Source organism: Schistocerca serialis, chromosome 6 (assembly GCF_023864345.2).
Source record: "Schistocerca serialis cubense isolate TAMUIC-IGC-003099 chromosome 6, iqSchSeri2.2, whole genome shotgun sequence".
Lineage (NCBI taxonomy): Eukaryota > Metazoa > Arthropoda > Insecta > Orthoptera > Acrididae > Schistocerca > Schistocerca serialis.
The window spans coordinates 433907821-433927328 of record NC_064643.1 but is presented as its reverse complement, the minus strand read 5'-3'; the positions used below and the strand labels follow the sequence as shown (position 1 = coordinate 433927328).

The 19508-nt window shown below is 38.2% G+C and overlaps 1 protein-coding gene across 1 annotated transcript in view; it reads left to right on the top strand.

The window, feature by feature from the left end:
• LOC126484349 (NADPH oxidase 5) overlaps positions 1-2307 on the top strand; it is a 500777-nt gene extending 498470 nt beyond the window's left edge. The window contains exon 18 of the mRNA XM_050107810.1: positions 1234-2307. Coding sequence (XP_049963767.1) covers positions 1234-1431 — 198 coding nt within the window. The 3' untranslated portion in view covers positions 1432-2307. The remainder of the gene's footprint in view (positions 1-1233) is intronic.
• The last annotated feature ends 17201 nt before the right edge of the window (positions 2308-19508 follow it).

Here is a 19508-nt window from a genome sequence, read left to right as displayed (position 1 = left end):
TGTACAGACTTAGTGAACTGGATCCCTTTTATTTCAGAGACAGAAGGCTCAGAAGTCAAATTAGATGCTTTTCACAACAGTTAAGAAAATACTGACATGTTGAAGTTGATAAATTAATCACCTGGACAATGAAAATGGCTAAGCTTATGCTGCAGGATGGTGTGGAAGAAAGAGGCAGTGTGAAAGTAGTGCTGTAAAATATTTCATTTTATTCTTTAGAAGTAACAATCCCTAACAAACCTCTGGTTGAATATACATATAAAACCAACCATGCAAGTTTTTATGTGACAGTGATGTTTTCCTAATAATTTGAGTCTCTCTTTTCTTCATTTCAAATAACAACAATTTGCCTTTTTGTTTCATTCTCCCCTTTGACCTATCAGTATCCCACTTTTTATTATTATTACTATTATAGAATTTGAATCTTACTTCTTAATGTACCATCACTTACAAATCTTTCACCATGTCAGAAGCGTAGTGGTTAAGACACTGGACTTCTGTTAAAAAAAGTGTTCTGAAAGAAAGGGTAAAAAGTCTGCTGTGTGTTGGACATGTGCAAGTATGGTGCAGTGGTTATAGTTGCTGGCTGTTTCTCAAACTTACTTGCTTTAAGAAAAATTGCAACTCAAAATAACATTTTTAAAATGATGTCATTTAAAGGATTTATAGGGGGCTGTGGTTCCACTTTACATGAAGTTAACAGATCATTCTACATATTTATAAGTACGATTACTGCTGAGGCAGGCAGTGCAGATCTATGTGTACTTTGTGGATGCTCAAAAAAACATGCTTTCAGTGTGACGCATTAGTTGCTGTTGCTCACCCTGCTGCCCAAATTGATACTTGATTTCAGATTGTAAATAACAATATCCATTTTTATGTGTAAGAGAGTTTTTCTGGAAGTTTCAGATTATTTATTAGTTAAAAAATTACTGCCTAATCTGATAAATAGCAATTAAACTTTTGCTTCATTAACATGTAATTATTTCCAGTTTGGCGAAATCATGGTTCACAAGTGCAAAACTAAAAGTTCACAGTTTCATTAAAACAAAACTGAAGTTCATCAGCTTTGTTCAGCATTTATCATTTGTTTCCATTACAGCATACATTATATAAAGCATACTACAGGAGTTTCCTTACAGTGAGCTGACAGTGCTTAGACTGATGGACATAATTTTCCATTATGTTACAATATTACTAAATATTCACTTAAAGTATTTTTTTTATTTATAGGAAAAACGAGATCTCATCACTGGCCTCAAAACAAGAACAAATGCTGGACGTCCAAACTGGGATAAAGTATTTAAGCAGTTACTGGATCAAAAGAAAGGCAAAATAACAGTATTTTATTGTGGGCCACCACAGCTTGGCAGGATACTGCGAGTTAAATGTGATCAATATGGATTTGAGTTCCGCAAGGAAGTTTTCTAACCGAGAATTTTGTCTGATATGAGTGACAATACTCAGTCTGCTATTAAGAATGTATCCCCTCCTGTAAGATGTCATTTCATGCATCTTTGCAACTGATGGTCACAAAGTTGATATATATTAACCAACAATAATTTTTATAGTTAATAAATCTCAAATGAGATGAAAGTGAAGTAAATACTGAAGTGCAATATTAATATATCCAAGTTCGGATTTGTCACTTTTTATTATGTAATACAGCTACCCATAACTGGACTGTATCACTGAGCACTTGAGAATACCAAGACACAGATGGTTGTGATTGTGTGATATTTTAAAATGTATTATTTTGAAAGATGCATTGAAGTCAGTTATTTTCTTGTGGGAGCTACATTTTTATACAACAGTATTCTGCAAACATTTTATGGAGGTTGATTCTAACCTAGGATCTAGTCACTGTATATTGAACACTGATAACTGTGCTTTACAAGACATGTTTTCCAGAGTGTAAAATGTATTTATTTACTGTATTCTACTTGGGCATGGAGAGTAGAGGTGGAAATTTTATTGATCACTTTTTGTAACAATTTATTTGCAGCATAAGTAATTGATTTTTATTTAGCTTTCACAATGTAACTGTATTGAATAAGCAGTATGCTTACTACAAGGCATGGATGGATGAATGGATGGATGGATGGATGGATGGATGAACAACTGAATGAATAAATGGATGATTGTTGAAGTGAAATTGTAAATCATCTTCCATACTGGTATTTATGAACAATTTTTTGTGTATTATTTATGTAATATTTATTGAGCTTGTAAAAGCATTTTGTAACACATTTCTCATGTGTTGTTCCAGAATTATGTATGTACTTGTAAATATATATTTCTTGTATATATGTGTATTTTTTTTTTAGATATTAGTGATGAATATTTGTGTATTGAGCTGCAGCATTATTTGTAAGTATGCTGAAATTTTTAGGAATTACATACTTTTGCAGAAATGAGTTTTCCTTACTCACATATATATTAGTTAATTAGGCACCAAGTGAAGTGGCACTGTGGTTAGCACACTGGACTCTCATTCGGGAGGACAACGGTTCAAACTCGCGTCTGGCCATCCTGATTTACGTTTTCCATGATTTCCCTTAATCACTTCAGGCAAATGTCAGGATGGATCCTTTGAAAGGGCACAGCCAGCTTCCTTCCCCAATCCGATGGCACCAATGACCTCACTGTTTGGTCCCCTCTCCCAAACCAACCAACTTAATTACACAAAAGAAAATGAGCCCTTAACCCTTCAAACTCTATTTAACCATGTTGCAAGAAGAAATCATGAAAACAAGAGCATTCATGCACATATTACTGTGAATTATGCAGATAAATGTGCATGGTAACTACTACTAGTAAGCAGTCATTTGTGGTTCGATACAAAAAAGTTTTATTTCATTAACCTACAGTTTATCATTAATTACTGTAACACTGCAAGACATGTTAAATCTACTTAGCATAAGGAGTTGGCCCTGCTCTATGCTGCTGTCACTATGCAGTCCTCTGTATCAAGTCAAATGCATTCTCTGAACTGAAAACGCACATAAAGGCATCATGGGAAAGGTTTTTTCCTTTAGGGCACAAACACAACAGTGACTTTCAGGATGTATTTGTCCTGAAAGAGACTGCAGCAATCTATTAGTGACATGTAACAATTTTCTTGGGCGCATGTAGAATATGATGCTCCTGTAAAAGCAAAATCGTATAGATTACTTTTGCCTTTGCACATCTAGCACCTGAATGCATCTTTCCAGTAACGAGATGGTAATTCTTGATGAATTATCACATTAGGAGCTCAAAAAATCTGGTGTCAACATTACAGCCCGTTACGTGATAACTGCCACTGTTTAGAGCAACACTCTGCTGAAGAGATTTCACATTTTTTCAATGATCTGCAGGATATGGATGTACAGCCAGTACTTATAGGTTTGGTGGGTGGTGCTTTGGCTCTAACAGACAATAAGTAGAAACACTCACCACAATGATGAGTTGCAGTTTCTGTTGTGGCCTTTAGCACACAGCCTAGTATCATTATTTATTTGGTTCTGATGATGAAGTCCAAACTCGATAGTGCAGTGTGATGACTTACGCTTTTGTGATGTACTCTAACTCATTAACACAATACAGAACAAAAAGACTGTTTACAAGAACAGTTAAATCTCAGTAATCAAAAAAATATCATTAATTGTAATTGCAAAATGCAGTGATCATTACCTACAAAACACTGTCAATTTTTGCCAAACAAAAAGTTGAGGGAAGCCAATTGTGTGCATAACACACGGCCAGTTTTCACTACACCCATGTGAAATATTAACGAATATGACACTGTCTTGTTGCATTGCCATGAACAGTATTTGCCTCCCACACTAGTGCATTCTTTATATACAGGACAAGAGGGTGGTTTTAGATATTTACCTTAAGGGAATAGAACTGATGGCAAGAAAGAATAAGCTCCAGAAAGAATAAACTCCACACTTGCAAAATAATATGTTTAAACTAAAGCAGAAATTGCAAAATAGGTGTGTTAGCACCAAAACATATCAAGAGTGAGCACCATAACCAGAGAACAAAGAAATACATACATAAAGATAAAACACATTCAAACACATCATTGCTGCCTATGACCAGTGATTGATATCACTTTCCGTTACACCAGTCCCCCCCACCACACCTTTTGAAGTTTAGTGCCCCAGGTACATCAGGTTACTGGTGGCAAAACAGTTCTTCCAGCCCATGTGATAACTGGAGTAATATGTGGAGGGTCTGTAGGTGCTACAATGTGTTCTTCAGCTCAAGGTCCGTGTGGCCCCCGAAGGTCGTGATTTGTAGCAGAGGCACTCAAAGTCCCATTGTCTTGCACATCAATGTGACTGGGCTTCAGCTGCTCTATGGAGACTTTTTCATGCTTTGCATTCCAATCTATCATGAAATTGTTGAGCAATCTACGCAGCACTTGGAACGGACCTGTGTATGATTGGCGGAGAGGAGGATGCACAATGTCATCCCGTAGCCAGACGTGCAGTGATGTGGCCACATCCTTCTGTACGAAAACTGCTTTGTGCCATGATTGCAAAGGATGCGTGCTGATCCATGACATTCACTCTTTTTAATTTTCTCCCAAAATCTGAAATCGGATCCATGTTTCTCAGATGGTAAGATTGTAGGTTGTTGATCAATAGAGCAGCAGGTAGGCTTGCCAAACACCAAACCTGTCAATGAACAACCTAGATCACCCTTCACCATTGATCAAAAGCCTCACAACACCACAGGCAAAGCTCCTACTCGCTTAGAGCTGTGCACCATTAACACAGCCTTCACAGATCGAATGCTGCTGCATATCTATAGTAGCTCTTGAAATATATGCCTCAAATTGTCTTCTGCAGTCAGACATGATCGCTTGTTGTACACCATAGGAGCGAACTAGCCTACCAGTAGTGTCATAGCCACAGTGTCAGCCTCAATACTGGAAATAGGGAATGCTTCTGGACAATGGGTAAACCAATCCTCCACCATTTAACACACAGCTGTAATTTTCGGAACACAGAAAATGTCTCATGAAATCAATGTGTAAGTGCATGTAAAGGGCTGTAGGTTCAGCAAACATTCCCATAGGTGAGTGCACATGTCTGCCAACATTACACTTCCGACACTGCAAACAACATTGAGCCCAGCGGTGGGAATCCTTGCTTTTTCCATGCCATGTGACACATTTTTCCAGCAGTTTAGTTGAAGCCCTGACTTTCAGGTGTGCTAAATTATAAAAGGCCCAGAAAACCTCTCTCCTACGTCTTTGTGGAATGTAAGAATGTAATTTATCCTGCAATGTATCGCATCACATCATAAGGTAAGACCCAGCTCTTTCACTTCCACTTAATCATACATCAAATGATGAGATTCATTAGCCAACGACTGAGCTAACTCAGCATCTTTCTTTCTGTCACCCACTGTTTTCTATCAGCAGACTGACTGGACACAGGCATTGCTATGTGATAATCAGCCGCAACGACATTCATGCCACTTGTCTGTCTAACATGTATGGAGTATTCTGGTATGAAGTCAATTATGTGACACTGATGGGCGACGCTAGATATGTTACCTTGGAAAAGAATGTTGTAAGTGCTATATGCCCCCCCCCCCCCCCCCCACGAACCATGGACCTTGCCATTGGTGGGGAGGCTTGCGTGCCTCAGCGATACAGATGGCCGTACCGTAGGTGCAACCACAACGGAGGGGTATCTGTTGAGAGGCCAGACAAACATGTGGTTCCTGAAGAGGGGCAGCAGCCTTTTCAGTAGTTGCAGGGGCAACAGTCTGGATGATTGACTGATCTGGCCTTGTAACATTAAACGGCCTTGCTATGCTGGTACTGCGAACGGCTGACAGCAAGGGGACATTACAGCCGTAATTTTTCCCCAGGACATGCAGCTTTACTGTATGATTAAATGATGATGGCGTCCTCTTGGGTAAAATATTCTGGAGGTAAAATAGTCCCCCATTCGGATCTCCGGGCGGGGACTACTCAGGAGGACGTTGTTGTCAGGAGAAAGAAAACTGGTGTTCTATGGATCGGAGCGTGGAATGTCAGATCCCTTAATCGGGCAGGTAGGTTAGAAAATTTAAAAAGGGAAATGGATAGGTTAAAGTTAGATATAGTGGGAATTAGTGAAGTTCGGTGGCAGGAGGAACAAGACTTTTGGTCAGGTGATTACAGGGTTATAAATACAAAATCAAATAGGGGTAATGCAGGAGTAGGTTTAATAATGAATAAAAAAATAGGAGTGCGGGTTAGCTACTACAAACAGCATAGTGAACGCATTATTGTGGCCAAGATAGACACAAAGCCCATGCCTACTACAGTAGTACAAGTTTATATGCCAACTAGCTCTGCAGATGATGAAGAAGTAGATGAAATGTATGACGAGATAAAAGAAGTTATTAAGGTAGTGAAGGGAGACGAAAATTCAATAGTCATGGGTGACTGTAATTCGATACTAGGAAAAGGGAGAGAAGGAAACGCAAGAGGTGAATACGGATTGGGGTAAGAAATGAAAGAGGGAGCCATCTGGTAGAATTTTGCACAGAGCATAACTTAATCATAGCTAACACTTGGTTCAAGAATCATAAAAGAAGGCTGTATACCTGGAAGAATCCTGGAGATACTAAAAGGTATCAGATAGATTACATAATGGTAAGACAGAGATTTAGGAACCAGGTTTTAAATTGTAAGACATTTCCAGGGGCAGATGTGGATTCTGACCACAATCTATTGGCTATGAACTGCAGATTGAAACTGAAGAAACTGCAAAAAGGTGGGAATTTAAGGAGATGGGACCTGGATAAACTGACTAAACCAGAGGTTGTAGAGAGTTTCAGGGAGACCATAAGGGAACAATTGACAGGAATGGGGGAAAGAAATACAGTAGAAGAAGAATGGGTAGCTCTGAGGGATGAAGTAGTGAAGGCAGCAGACGATCAAGTAGGTAAAAAGACGAGGGCTAATAGAAATCCTTGGGTAACAGAAGAAATATTGAATTTAATTGATGAAAGGAGAAAATATAAAAATGCAGTAAATGAAGTAGGCAAAAAGGAATACAAACGTCTCAAAAATGATATCGACAGGAAGTGCAAAATGGCTAAGCAGGGATGGCTAGAGGACAAATGTAAGGATGTAGAGGCTTGTCTCACTAGGGGTAGGATAGATACTGCTACAGGAAAATTAAAGAGACCTTTGGAGAGAAGAGAACCACTTTTATGAACATCAAGAACTCAGATGGCAACCCAGTTCTAAGCAAAGAAGGGAAGGCAGAAAGGTGGAAGGAGTATATAGAGGGTTTATACAAGGGCGATGTACTTGAGGACAATATTATGGAAATGGAAGAGGATGTAGATGAAGACGAAATGGGAGATAAGATACTGCGTGAAGAGTTTGACAGAGCACTGAAAGACCTGAGTCGAAACAAGGCCCCGGGAGTCGACAACATTCCATTAGAACTACTGATGGCCTCGGGAGAGCCAGTCATGACAAAACTCTACCATCTGGTGAGCACGATGTATGAGACAGGCGAAATACCCTCAGACTTCAAGAAGAATATAATAATTCCAATCCCAAAGAAAGCAGGTGTTGACAGATGTGAAAATTACCGAACTATCAGTTTAATAAGTCACAGCTGCAAAATACTAACGCGAATTCTTTAGACGATTGGAAAAACTGGTAGAAGCGGACCTCTGGGAAGATCAGTTTGGATTCCGTAGAAATGTTGGAACACGTGAGGCAATACTAATCTTAGAAGAAAGATTAAGAAAAGGCAAACCTACGTTTCTAGCATTTGTAGACTTAGAGAAAGCTTTTGACAATGTTAACTGGAATACTCTCTTTCAAATTCTGAAGGTGGCAGGGGTAAAATACAGGGAGCGAAAGGCTATTTACAATTTGTACAGAAACCAGATGGCAGTTATAAGAGTCGAGGGGCATGAAAGGGAAGCATTGGTTGGGAAAGGAGTGAGACAGGGTTGTAGCCTCTCCCCGATGTTATTCAATCTGTATATTGAGCAAGCAGTAAAGGAAACAAAAGAAAAATTTGGAGTAGGTATTAAAGTCCATGGAGAAGAAATAAAAACTTTGAGGTTCGCCGATGACATTGTAATTCTGTCAGAGACAGCAAAGGACTTGGAAGAGCAGTTGAACGGAATGGACAGTGTCTTGAAAGGAGGATATAAGATGAACATCAACAAAAGCAAAACGAGGATAATGGAATGTAGTCAAATTAAGTCGGGTGATGCTGAGGGAATTAGATTAGGGAATGAGACACTTAAAGTAGTAAAGGAGTTTTGCTATTTAGGGAGTAAAATAACTGATGATGGTCAAAGTAGAGAGGATATAAAATGTAGACTGGCAATGGCAAGGAAAGCGTTTCTCAAGAAGAGAAATTTGTTAACATCAAGTATAGATTTAAGTGTCAGGAAGTCGTTTCTGAAAGTATTTGTATGGAGTGTAGCCATGTATGGAAATGAAACATGGACGATAACTAGTTTGGACACGAAGAGAATAGAAGCTTTCAAAATGTGGTGCTACAGAAGAATGCTGAAGATAAGGTGGGTAGATCGCGTAACTAATGAGGAGGTATTGAGTAGGATTGGCGAGAAGAGAAGTTTGTGGCACAACTTGACTAGAAGAAGGGATCGGTTGGTAGGACATGTTTTGAGGCATCAAGGGATCACAAATTTAGCATTGGAGGGCAGCGTGGAGGGTAAAAATCGTAGAGGGAGACCAAGAGATGAATACACTAAGCAGATTCAGAAGGATGTAGGTTGCAGTAGGTACTGGGAGATGAAGAAGCTTGCACAGGATAGAGTAGCATGGAGAGCTGCATCAAACCAGTCTCAGGACTGAAGACCACAACAACAAGTGCTATAAGATCTGTATAAATTGTGAAGTGCTCGCTTTTGAGATATTCTTCAAAGAATTTCACCACTGCGTGAATGCCTAATAATTCACAGTATGTAGCGTTCCATTTGCTGTGTGCTTCTGACAAGAGGTGGGGAAAAAAAAACATGGGTTTACAATCACCAGGGTGGTCCTCTGTTGTAATCTCACAAAGACTGTCTCCTGGCTGCTGTCAACCATGATTGCTAGTTTGGCATCATGAATAGGATGGTATAATAGCACAGCCTCCACCATAATATCCATAAAGACCTCCAGTAGATCCTCGTTCCATGGTACCTTTTTGTTCCCTGAGCTGAACTTTCCCTTCAGAAGTGCAGTCAAAGGATTTTGTTTTGTAGCTGTCTGTGGAAGATGGCATCAGTAGAAATTAATCATTCCCAAGAATCTTCATAATTCTTTGAAAGACTTCAGAACTGGGAAGTCGCGGATGAGTTGCACTCTATCCGGAATAGGAGACAGCCCTTTTGCGGAAATGATGAACCTGAGAAACTGTATGCTCTCTTTCCCAAAAATGCACTTAACTTTGTTGATTACTGATCTGAAGTCCTTAAGCTTCTGGAAACGGTTTGTAGGTGCTCCTCATGTTGTTCCATATTGACAGAGAAGACGAGAATGTCATCGCTGTAACAAAACATGAATGGAAGCCCTCTAAGGACCTGGTGGATAAACCTTTGCCATTATTGTGTGGCGCTTTTGAGACCAAAGGGCACGGAGCTGAAATGGAACAAACCAAACAGAGTAGTGACAGCAGTCTTCCTCCTGTCACCCTTTGTGACAAGAATCTGTGTATATGCCTTGCAGCAGTCAATAATACTGAAAACTGTCACTTCTGCTAGGAAGTTGTTGCAATCTGCCACCTGTGGTAAAGGATACGTATCGGGAATAGTACAGGAATTTAGGACTTATAATCCCCACATGAGTTAATTTCTGCCCTTTTCTTGGCTAGGTGGACAGGTGATGCCCACTGATTATCTGACTGAGACATGGTGCCTTCAGTAATCTGTCTAAGTCACCTTTAGCTCCAGTGAACTTTTCTGGCACAAGCCTGCTTGGGTGGGGCATTACTGGAGGGCCAGTTGACGTCCAAAAGTAGTGCTGAGTGTCGTGCTTGCAAGCTGTTCCCAATTTCCTGATTTCTATCATCTTTGGAAATTCTTGCAGTACCACATCATGTGCACTGGAAACTTGCATCAATTGAGCCACTTCTAGGAATCAGTTGGAAGAAAAGTCTGGACCCAGTCAGAAGAACTGCAAAAAAATCAGCTCCTGAAATTGGTTCAGTCTTATTTGCCACAAGGAATAGCATGTGAAAGTGTGTTGTAGCCCAAAATCAAGTGTCAAAACTTTTCTTCCCATGATCTCAGTTCTGGAATTATTTGCCACTGTTAGTTATTGGAATCTTAGAACTGTCACCTGTGAAATTTATAGCTGGTAACATATGAAAATCAAAACATGTATCTACCAAAAACATTGTTTGAGACATACTGACCCTCATAAGTAACTCCCAAGACTGCTTTTCAGTAGCACATGCAAGGCTAATCTGTTTTGTCAGTTGCCTCCTATCTGCCAATTACGATTCCTCGAAACTATAGTTTTTGAATCCCTGTGTAAACGTCACTTACTGTCTCCTTGTAGGCCTTACAGCTGCACTGTAGTCAGCACCTTCCGTCAGTGTAAAAAAAGCACCATGCATCCCATTACATGTCAGAGGTACGTGATCTGTTGATTAGTGCTCGTCGAGCAGTGAACTTGTAGGAATCTTCTTGTGTGACATACCCGGGTATGTTCCACATTGCCTACGTATGGAACCGATCGACTTCTGTAACCCCAGCACATTGGATAAGAGAGAAAAAGAATTAGTGGGGTGATTTTTTTATGACCACCTACAACCGTCGTGTCATCTAACTGGTTTGGGAAATTGCAGGGACTGTGCACATCTGCTGAAATGCCAATGGAACCAGCATCACAAAGTTTGAACTGATGGTTTTTGTTTATTTGTATTTACTTTTGTTTCTGTAGTGGCTATTCACTTGCATTTGAGTCGCCTTGGTGGCATATAATTCCCTCGCACAAAATGTGTCAGTTGTTCTACTTTGCTTAGGGGTGTGACTGGCATTGTACCTCAGTTAATGCTGCCTTGCCTGCCTTTACCGGTTATGCTCAGTTTGGGGCCTTCTGTCATTCTGGTCTGTTTGAAAATGTTACAAGGTTTATGTTCTGAATATTCAACCACCATCTCAGTTTTGTCGACCAGAACTGCCAAGGGTAATTCAGTGTGTGTTGCTAAGATAGTGCTGATTATTGATGGTAGCTGCCTAAGCCATAATAACTGAAGGGAAGTCTCAGGCATCAAATTGTTGTCAGCTAGTGATTGTAGCTGTGCCAACATTTTTTTTTCATCAACATGTCACCAGTCGGCATCTCCTGTATGCAATCTGCTCTCAGGGTTAAAGAATACTCTTTGATTAAGCTTGCTTTTAAAATATCATAACTCGGTGAACTTAACAGGTCCTCAGCTTGCGTAATTTATGCCTCATCCAAATGTAGCATCACACAATAAAACCTGTTGAATGAAGCTAGGCTGCCATGCTGCAAAAACATACTCTCTACCTGCCTGAACCATAGATGCAGTTGTTTCAGCCAGAAGATGGGAGGTGTAACATTTCTGAAGTTCCTACCCTGAACTGTAGATACTGTAGGTTCATTTGAAGAGCTCTCCTCTGCTCTGGCGTCCTGTGTAGCTTCATTTTGAAGTTGCTACTGTGACTCCGACTAGATTGTAACACAGTTGGTATTGTTAATCATGATTCTAGTTCTTCGGTGGGGTCACCACTTGAACTATCAACTACTGACTTTGTAACATACAGTGTTAAAGTAGTTAAGCCATCAAAGGTTTGAGTTCAGATGGACCCCTAGAAATTTGCAGCTGTCTGCTTCCTTTCCCATTATCCCACAAACAGGAGTTGTTTAGCTGCCAGTTGCAAATATTAGCCTCTAGGATTTACTTAAACTGACCTTTAGTACCTGTGTGTGGAAATACATAGTGTATGCCACCAGTTGCTGAAAATTTGAGCTCCTTACAGTCTTTGCCATAGGAGGTGTCCTCCATGTAGCTTACAATGTGCAAGTTGAAGCGGTGTGCAGTATCATTAACATGTGCTAGAAAAATGGTATGGCCATGAACTGAGCCTCAATGGAGTCCCTGCATCACTGTTTCATTGCAGATTTAAAGCCAAAGCATTATTGTGAATTTGATATGTAAGTTTGGTACACTGTTTCAGATTCATTACGTACATGGCTAGAAGCTCATTGGTGCATTTTTTGGTATTGTGTACCAGCAGTTGTTTTCTCTTGTTCTTCACCTCCAAAAAATTGGACCCTACACTATATGTGATATTATTAGGTGTGTCACCCTGTAGGTCTATAAAGGAGGTTGGTTGGTCAGAAGGAGAGATGAATACATTACTATTATTATTATTATTATTATTATTATTATTATTATTATTATTATTATTATTATTTCTTTCTTGTCTCAGATGTTATGTCTGGTTAAAAATGGAAGGTGACACGGACCTTGATCAAGCGTGACTTCCTTTTAACTGTACGGTATATGTTACATTGCATTTAGGAACTTTCGGGTAATTGAACAAGTGTCAATAATTACAGATTTCTGTAGTTGTATATATAAGTTTTGATGTAGCTGTATTGCATTGATGTACTGGTGGATATTGTGTGGTATGACTCCTGTAGTTGATAATATAATTGGTATAATGTAAACTTTATCCTGATGCCACATGCCCTTGACTTCCTCAGCCAGTTGGATGTATTTTTCAATTTTTTCTCCTGTTTTCTTTTGTATATTTGTTGTATTGGGTATGGATATTTCGATTAGTTGTGTTAGTTTCTTCTTTTTATTGGTGAGTATGATGTCAGGTTTGTTGTGTGGTGTTGTTTTATCTGTTATAATGGTTCTGTTCCAGTATAATTTGTATTCATCATTCTCCAGTACATTTTGTGGTGCATACTTGTATGTGGGAACGTGTTGTTTTATTAGTTTATGTTGTATGGCAAGTTGTTGATGTATTATTTTTGCTACATTGTCATGATTGTCATGTCTTCTGGGGTATTCTGTATTTGCTAGTACTGTACATCCGCTTGTGATGTGATCTACTGTTTCTATTTGTTGTTTGCAAAGTCTGCATTTATCTGTTGTGGTATTGGGATCTTTAATAATATGCTTGCTGTAATATCTGGTGTTTATTGTTTGATCCTGTATTGCAATCATGAATCCTTCTGTCTCACTGTATATATTGCCTTTTCTTAGCCATGTGTTGGATGCGTCTTGATCGATGTGTGGCTGTGTTAGATGATACGGGTGCTTGCCATGTAGTGTTTTCTTTTTCCAATTTACTTTCTTCGTATCTGTTGATGTTATGTGATCTAAAGGGTTGTAGAAGTGGTTAGGAAATTGCAGTGGTGTAGCTGATGTATTTATATGAGTGACTGCTTTGTGTATTTTGCTAGTTTCTGCTCGTTCTATAAAGAATTTTCTTAAATTGTCTACCTGTCCATAATGTAGGTTTTTTATGTCGATAAATCCCCTTCCTCCTTCCTTTCTGCTTAATGTGAATCTTTCAGTTGCTGAATGTATGTGATGTATTCTATATTTGTGGCATTGTGATCGTGTAAGTGTATTGAGTGCTTCTAGGTCTGTGTTACTCCATTTCACTACTCCAAATGAGTAGGTCAATATTGGTATAGCATAAGCATTTATAGCTTTTGTCTTGTTTCTTGCTGTCAATTCTGTTTTCAGTATTTTTGTAAGTCTTTGTCTATATTTTTCTTTTAGTTCTTCTTTAATATTTGTATTATCTATTCCTATTTTTTGTCTGTATCCTAGATATTTATAGGCATCTGTTTTTTCCATCGCTTCTATGCAGTCGCTGTGGTTATCCAATATGTAATCTTCTTGTTTAGTGTGTTTTCCCTTGACTATGCTATTTTTCTTACATTTGTCTGTTCCAAAAGCCATATTTATATCATTGCTAAATACTTCTGTTATCTTTAGTAATTGGTTGAGTTGTTGTTTTGCTGCTGCCAGTAGTTTTAGATCATCCATGTATAGCAGATGTGTGATTTTGTGTGGGTATGTTCCAGTAATATTGTATCCATAATTCGTATTATTTAGCATGTTGGATAGTGGGTTCAGAGCAATGCAGAATCAGAGAGGACTTAATGAGTCTCCTTGGTATATTACACGCTTAATCTGTATTGGCTGTGATGTGATATTATTTGAATTTGTTTGTATATTAAGTGTGGTTTTCCAATTTTTCATTACTATGTTTAGGAACTGTATCAATTTAGGATCTACTTTGTATATTTCTAATATTTGTAGTAACCATGAGTGGGGTACACTATCAAAAGCTTTTTGGTAATCAATGTATGCATAGTGTAGCGACCTTTGTTTAGTTTTAGCTTGATATGTCACCTCTGCATCTATTATTATTATTATTATTATTATTATTATTATTGTTATTAAGCTAACTGGTTCAGATTGCACCTTGCTGGTGGTTTTACGATGTTTATTGATTAGTCTCCACAACACCTAAACTATGTTGGGTGAATGCTCTACTGTATCGCTGTTTATCTATTTCCTCAAGTGTGTTAGATCTGCTTTAAAGGCTTCCTTGGCTTGATTGTACGTCTGCTTACATGTGTGTAGATTTGTTTCCTTTATATAAATGATCAAGATCATATATATTCTGCCTTAATTTAATTAGCCTATGTAGAAGTTTCAATCTAGTAGTTTTTTACTACCAAAGTCATTTTTTTGAAAGAACAGCAGCAGCCAAAATGTCTCAATGGGGTTCTGTAGAATTAATTCCATTTGTTTTCTGGCCCTTTAGCCTGGTAAATGGTTTCCTATTTCCCTTCTGCTAATCTGGTTATGAACGTGGTGACGGTGCTACCCAGACTCTGCTTCTTCTCAGTTATTTTAATTGCTTTTGGTACAGTAAAACCTGAGTACTCTAGCAATTGAAAGTAGTGAGCAGAATAACAAAAATCAATGCTTCAGCAGTTAACATTGTTTTTATGTTTTTACCTTCCTGTTGACTAGTTCATTTCACTGGAGCCTGAAAATGTTACTTTATTGTCAGGACTTACTATATTTGTGAGATTATATGAATTTAATATTACTGTGAGTTTCATGTAGGTTACACTACAGGATTTTGCATCAGTATTTAGGTCTCCTACTGTAGTAAGGTCAGTGGGGCTCGTTTGTCTCATTGCCTTAAGTCTATCAAACTAGTATAACACATCAGTATTCTGTGAATGACACATTCTAATAGGCCTAACTTTGTCTATGTAGTCCACTTGAATGACTTTATGTGGACTACAATACCAGCAGCAAGATGCAATCAATACCTTTCCTGTGCAATAAGTGTAGTAATGTTACCAATGACCATGCCACTAAAGCTGAGATGCTAAATATAGTTCTCCAAAATTCCTTCACCAAAGATGATGAAATAAATATTCCAGAATTCGAATAAAGAACAGGAACCAACAGGGATAGCTTGGAAGTAGATATCCCCCACGTAGCAAATCAAATCAAATCACTTAACAAAGGCAAGTCTTTTGGTCCAGGTAGTATACTGCTTAGGTTGCTTTCAGAGTATGATGATGTAACAGCTTCACACTTAGCAATAATGGACAACCACTCGGTCAGCATACGATCTGTACATAAAGACTGGATAATTGCATATGTCATGCCAATACTCCAGAGAGAAAATAGCAGGAATCTGCTGAATTACACATTGTGCCAATGGCCTCAATATGCAGTAGGATTTTTGAACACAAACTGTGTTCAAACATTATGAACTGCCTCGAAGGAAACAATCTACTAGCACAGTAGGCACTAACTCAGAAAATATCATTTTTGTGTAATTCAACTAGCTCTTTATACTCATGATGTAATGAGTGCTGTTGACGGGGGATTTCAAAATGAATCCACATTTCTAGATTTCGAGAAGGCTTTTGATACCATTCCTAACAAGTGAGTTCCCTCCTGAGTGCCTTTGGAGTACTGTTCAAGTTGTGGGACTGGATTTTGATTTCCTGTTGGAATGATAGCAGCTCATAATGACTAACAGAAAGTCACTCAGTATTACAAAAGTAATGTCTGGTTGTTCCCCAAGGAAGTGTTCCTTCCCTTTGCTGTTTCTAATCTATTTAAATAGTTTAGGAGACAATCTGGGCAGCCATCTTACATCGTTGGCAGATGATGCTCTCATTTAACATCTACCAAAGGCATCAGAAGATCAAACCATACTGCAAAACGATCTGTACAAGATACCTGTGTGGTGCAAAAAGTGGTAGCTGATCCTAAATAATGAAAAATGTGAGGTCATCCACATGAGTACTAAAAGGAATCCATTACATTTTGGTTGCACTATAAATCACAATAATCTAAAGGCTGTCAGGTCAACTAAATACAAATTACAAATAACTTACCTTGGATTGATCACATAGATAATGTTGTGAGGAAGGCGAACGAAAGACTAGTCTTTCCTCTGTGAGGGTATTGCTGTGCAGCATAGGATTCTTACCAGACACGACTGACTGAGGAGAGGGAAAAAGTTCAAAGAAGAGCAGCTTGTTTAGTATTTCACGAAATGAGGAAGAGAGTGTCACAGATATGATACACATGTTGGGGTTGTAATCATTATAACAAAGACATTATTCATTGCAGCGACACCTTTTTATGTAATTGTGATGAGACCTTTCCATGTAATTTCTATCACCAACTTTCTACTGCACATGAGAAAATATTTTGTTGGTGTCCACTTACATAGGGAGAAACGATAATCATAATAAAATAAATCAGTCTGCAGGGAAAGATTTAAGTGTTCATATCCCCCTGTGCTCTGTCAGTATGTGGAACGATAGAGAAATAGAGCGAAAGTGGTTCAATGAACCCTATGCCAGGTACTTAAATGTGAATTACAGAGTAGTCATGTAGACATACAAAAGTTTTATATTTTACATCCATAAGGGTTAACAGTGTGTGGTAGGCACTCCGAAATTATTGAAGTGAAGTGACAAAATTATCACCAAGCCAAACACATCCACTAAGCACAGAATCACTTTCTGCTGCAATGCACATAAGGTAGACAAAGTTTTTTTCTACAGTAACGAGCAGTAAAGATATTGTGTAAACTAGATAACTAGACAATTTGCAGAAGTCTCTTTATGGAGCATGGATTGCATACATTTACTTCCCACTACATTTATTTCTAAACTGTTTTGTTCCCAAAAACAAAATTCAGTTATAACTGAGATGTGGCTTGTACATTCACTGTACAAGACACCCAGCAGTCTTCTTGTGCCTCCTTGTCTAGGGCTAAAAGGGGAGTTATATACTGTTGTACAAAAGTATTCAACAAGCTCCCACCAAACACAAAACTGGAAGTTGTGCATCCTTGGTATTACCCAGGCAAGTCAAACAACTAACCTGCAAATTTCTGCTGTAGACAAATCTGCATGTGAATGACTTAAGGCCACCCACCATCTCATAAGACCTGTGCCATGATATTCTTAGCAGTAACATCAGACCCTAAAAAAAAAAAAAAAAATAAAAATAAAAAAAAAAAAAAAAAAAGTTACAGAAATTTTTGGCACTGATGCATTCACTACATTACAATCTTCCACTTGAAAATCTGTTTGTGCCATCCAATTGGTATTTTATGAGCAAAAATAGATGCATTTTGAACAAAATTTGTGTTGGACTTTTATTTGGACCTGAACTGTTATAGGTTTTCTTTTCACAAATTGCCTGCCTTAGCCTACCATAACTTAAAAGTTTCCAGTTTCATTTTGCCACATTTATTTCATGTGTTTGTACAAAGTTTAATTGGGATACAAGCACGGTCTACAAAAGCCAGGTTACTAGCCTAACCGCTGGTTTGAAATTTTAATGTTTGATGATTGGTGTGACTTAACCCTTTTTTATATTAGTGATAGATATTTATTTTGGCTACAATATTTTAAACACGTCTCTTCTGAACTTCACCCCTCTCACTGTATGAGTTAAGAGGCACAAAGGACAATACAAATATTGTGATATTTGTCTCTCCTCATTCCATCAAATTGGACTCCCTCATCCTAAGGTCTAACAGCTCTGAAAGTCAGGAACAGACTTTTTCTAATGTTGATTTGTGTATTGGCAGTATTGGAATTTCACCTTCAGAAGATAGGTTATGGCCAGCCATTCTGTCTCCCTGTAATTTTGTAAATTTATGTCATGTAGGTAACTAAAAGTCTTGTAGAGGCCTCTTCATATATATATATTATTATTATTATTATTATTATTCACGTTTGGGCCCTACTGGATCACGCGAAGTACAATCACGGGGCATTCAGTTATTTTCTTTTAGACTTTCTCTCTGCCCAAATTGTTTTCATTCTCTCGGAATGAGCTCTTTTCCTTTCATCAGACCATGTGGTTCCAATTTTCTTTGGTTTTTCAGCTTGACCAACTACCCAGTCATGAATTTTTTGCCTAAATAATTTTCTGTCTTGAATTTCATCTTGTTTTATATCTGCCTCTTTCATGTCCTCTTTTATAGCAGCAATCCATTTTATTGTCTCAAATTTAGCTTTACTTCGATTTTCGTAGAATTCCACTACTTGTTTAGTTAGTCTGGTAGCATCCATTCTTTTAATATGCCCATAAAATTTTAATCTGCGTTTTTTCATATCCGAATATATGCTGGTGTGTTGAATTTCACTATTTGCTCTTAGCCTGTATGTTCCTTCTTCAGTATATTTTGGACCTAGAATTTTTCTGATTACTTTTCTTTCTCTTTTTTGGATTTCTTGAATGTCCTTTTTTCTGTTTAAAATTAGCGTTTCAGTCCCATAAAGGCACTCTGGTTTTATGACCGTGTTGTAATGTCTCAATTTAGAGTACCTCGAGAGACATTTTTTGTTGTAGATGTCTTTTGTAAGTCTAAAAGCTGTCTCCATCTTTTGACAACGAATTTCATTTCCAATTTTTTCTAGACCTGTCTCTGAGATTGTTTCACCTAAATATTTGAATTGCGAAACTCTTTTGATTTTTCCATACTTAGTTTCCAAAAGTTTGGGTGCCAGTTTGTTGCTAGTCATATACTGTGTTTTTTCAAATGAGATTTGGAGACCTACTCTTTCTGCTGTTTCTTTAAGAATTTCTATTTGTTTCTGAGCAATTTGGATGTCCTGCGTTAGAATAACCAAGTCGTCTGCAAAGGCCAAACAGTCTATTCGAATATTTGTTCGTCCTAATTTCACTGGTTGGTCAATTTTGAACTCCAATTTTCGTTCGCGCCACTCTTGTATTACTTTTTCTAGAACGCAGTTAAATAGCAACGGAGAGAGTCCATCACCTTGCCTCACGCCTGTTTTTATTTCAAAGGATTCTGAAATTTCTCCTCTGAACTTTACTTTTGATTTTGTACCAGTTAGCGTGTCTCTGATAATTGCCGTGGTTTTAGGATCCAGGCCTTGTTCTTTCACAATTTGGAAAAGAGATTCACGATCCACTGAGTCATAAGCCTTTCTAAAA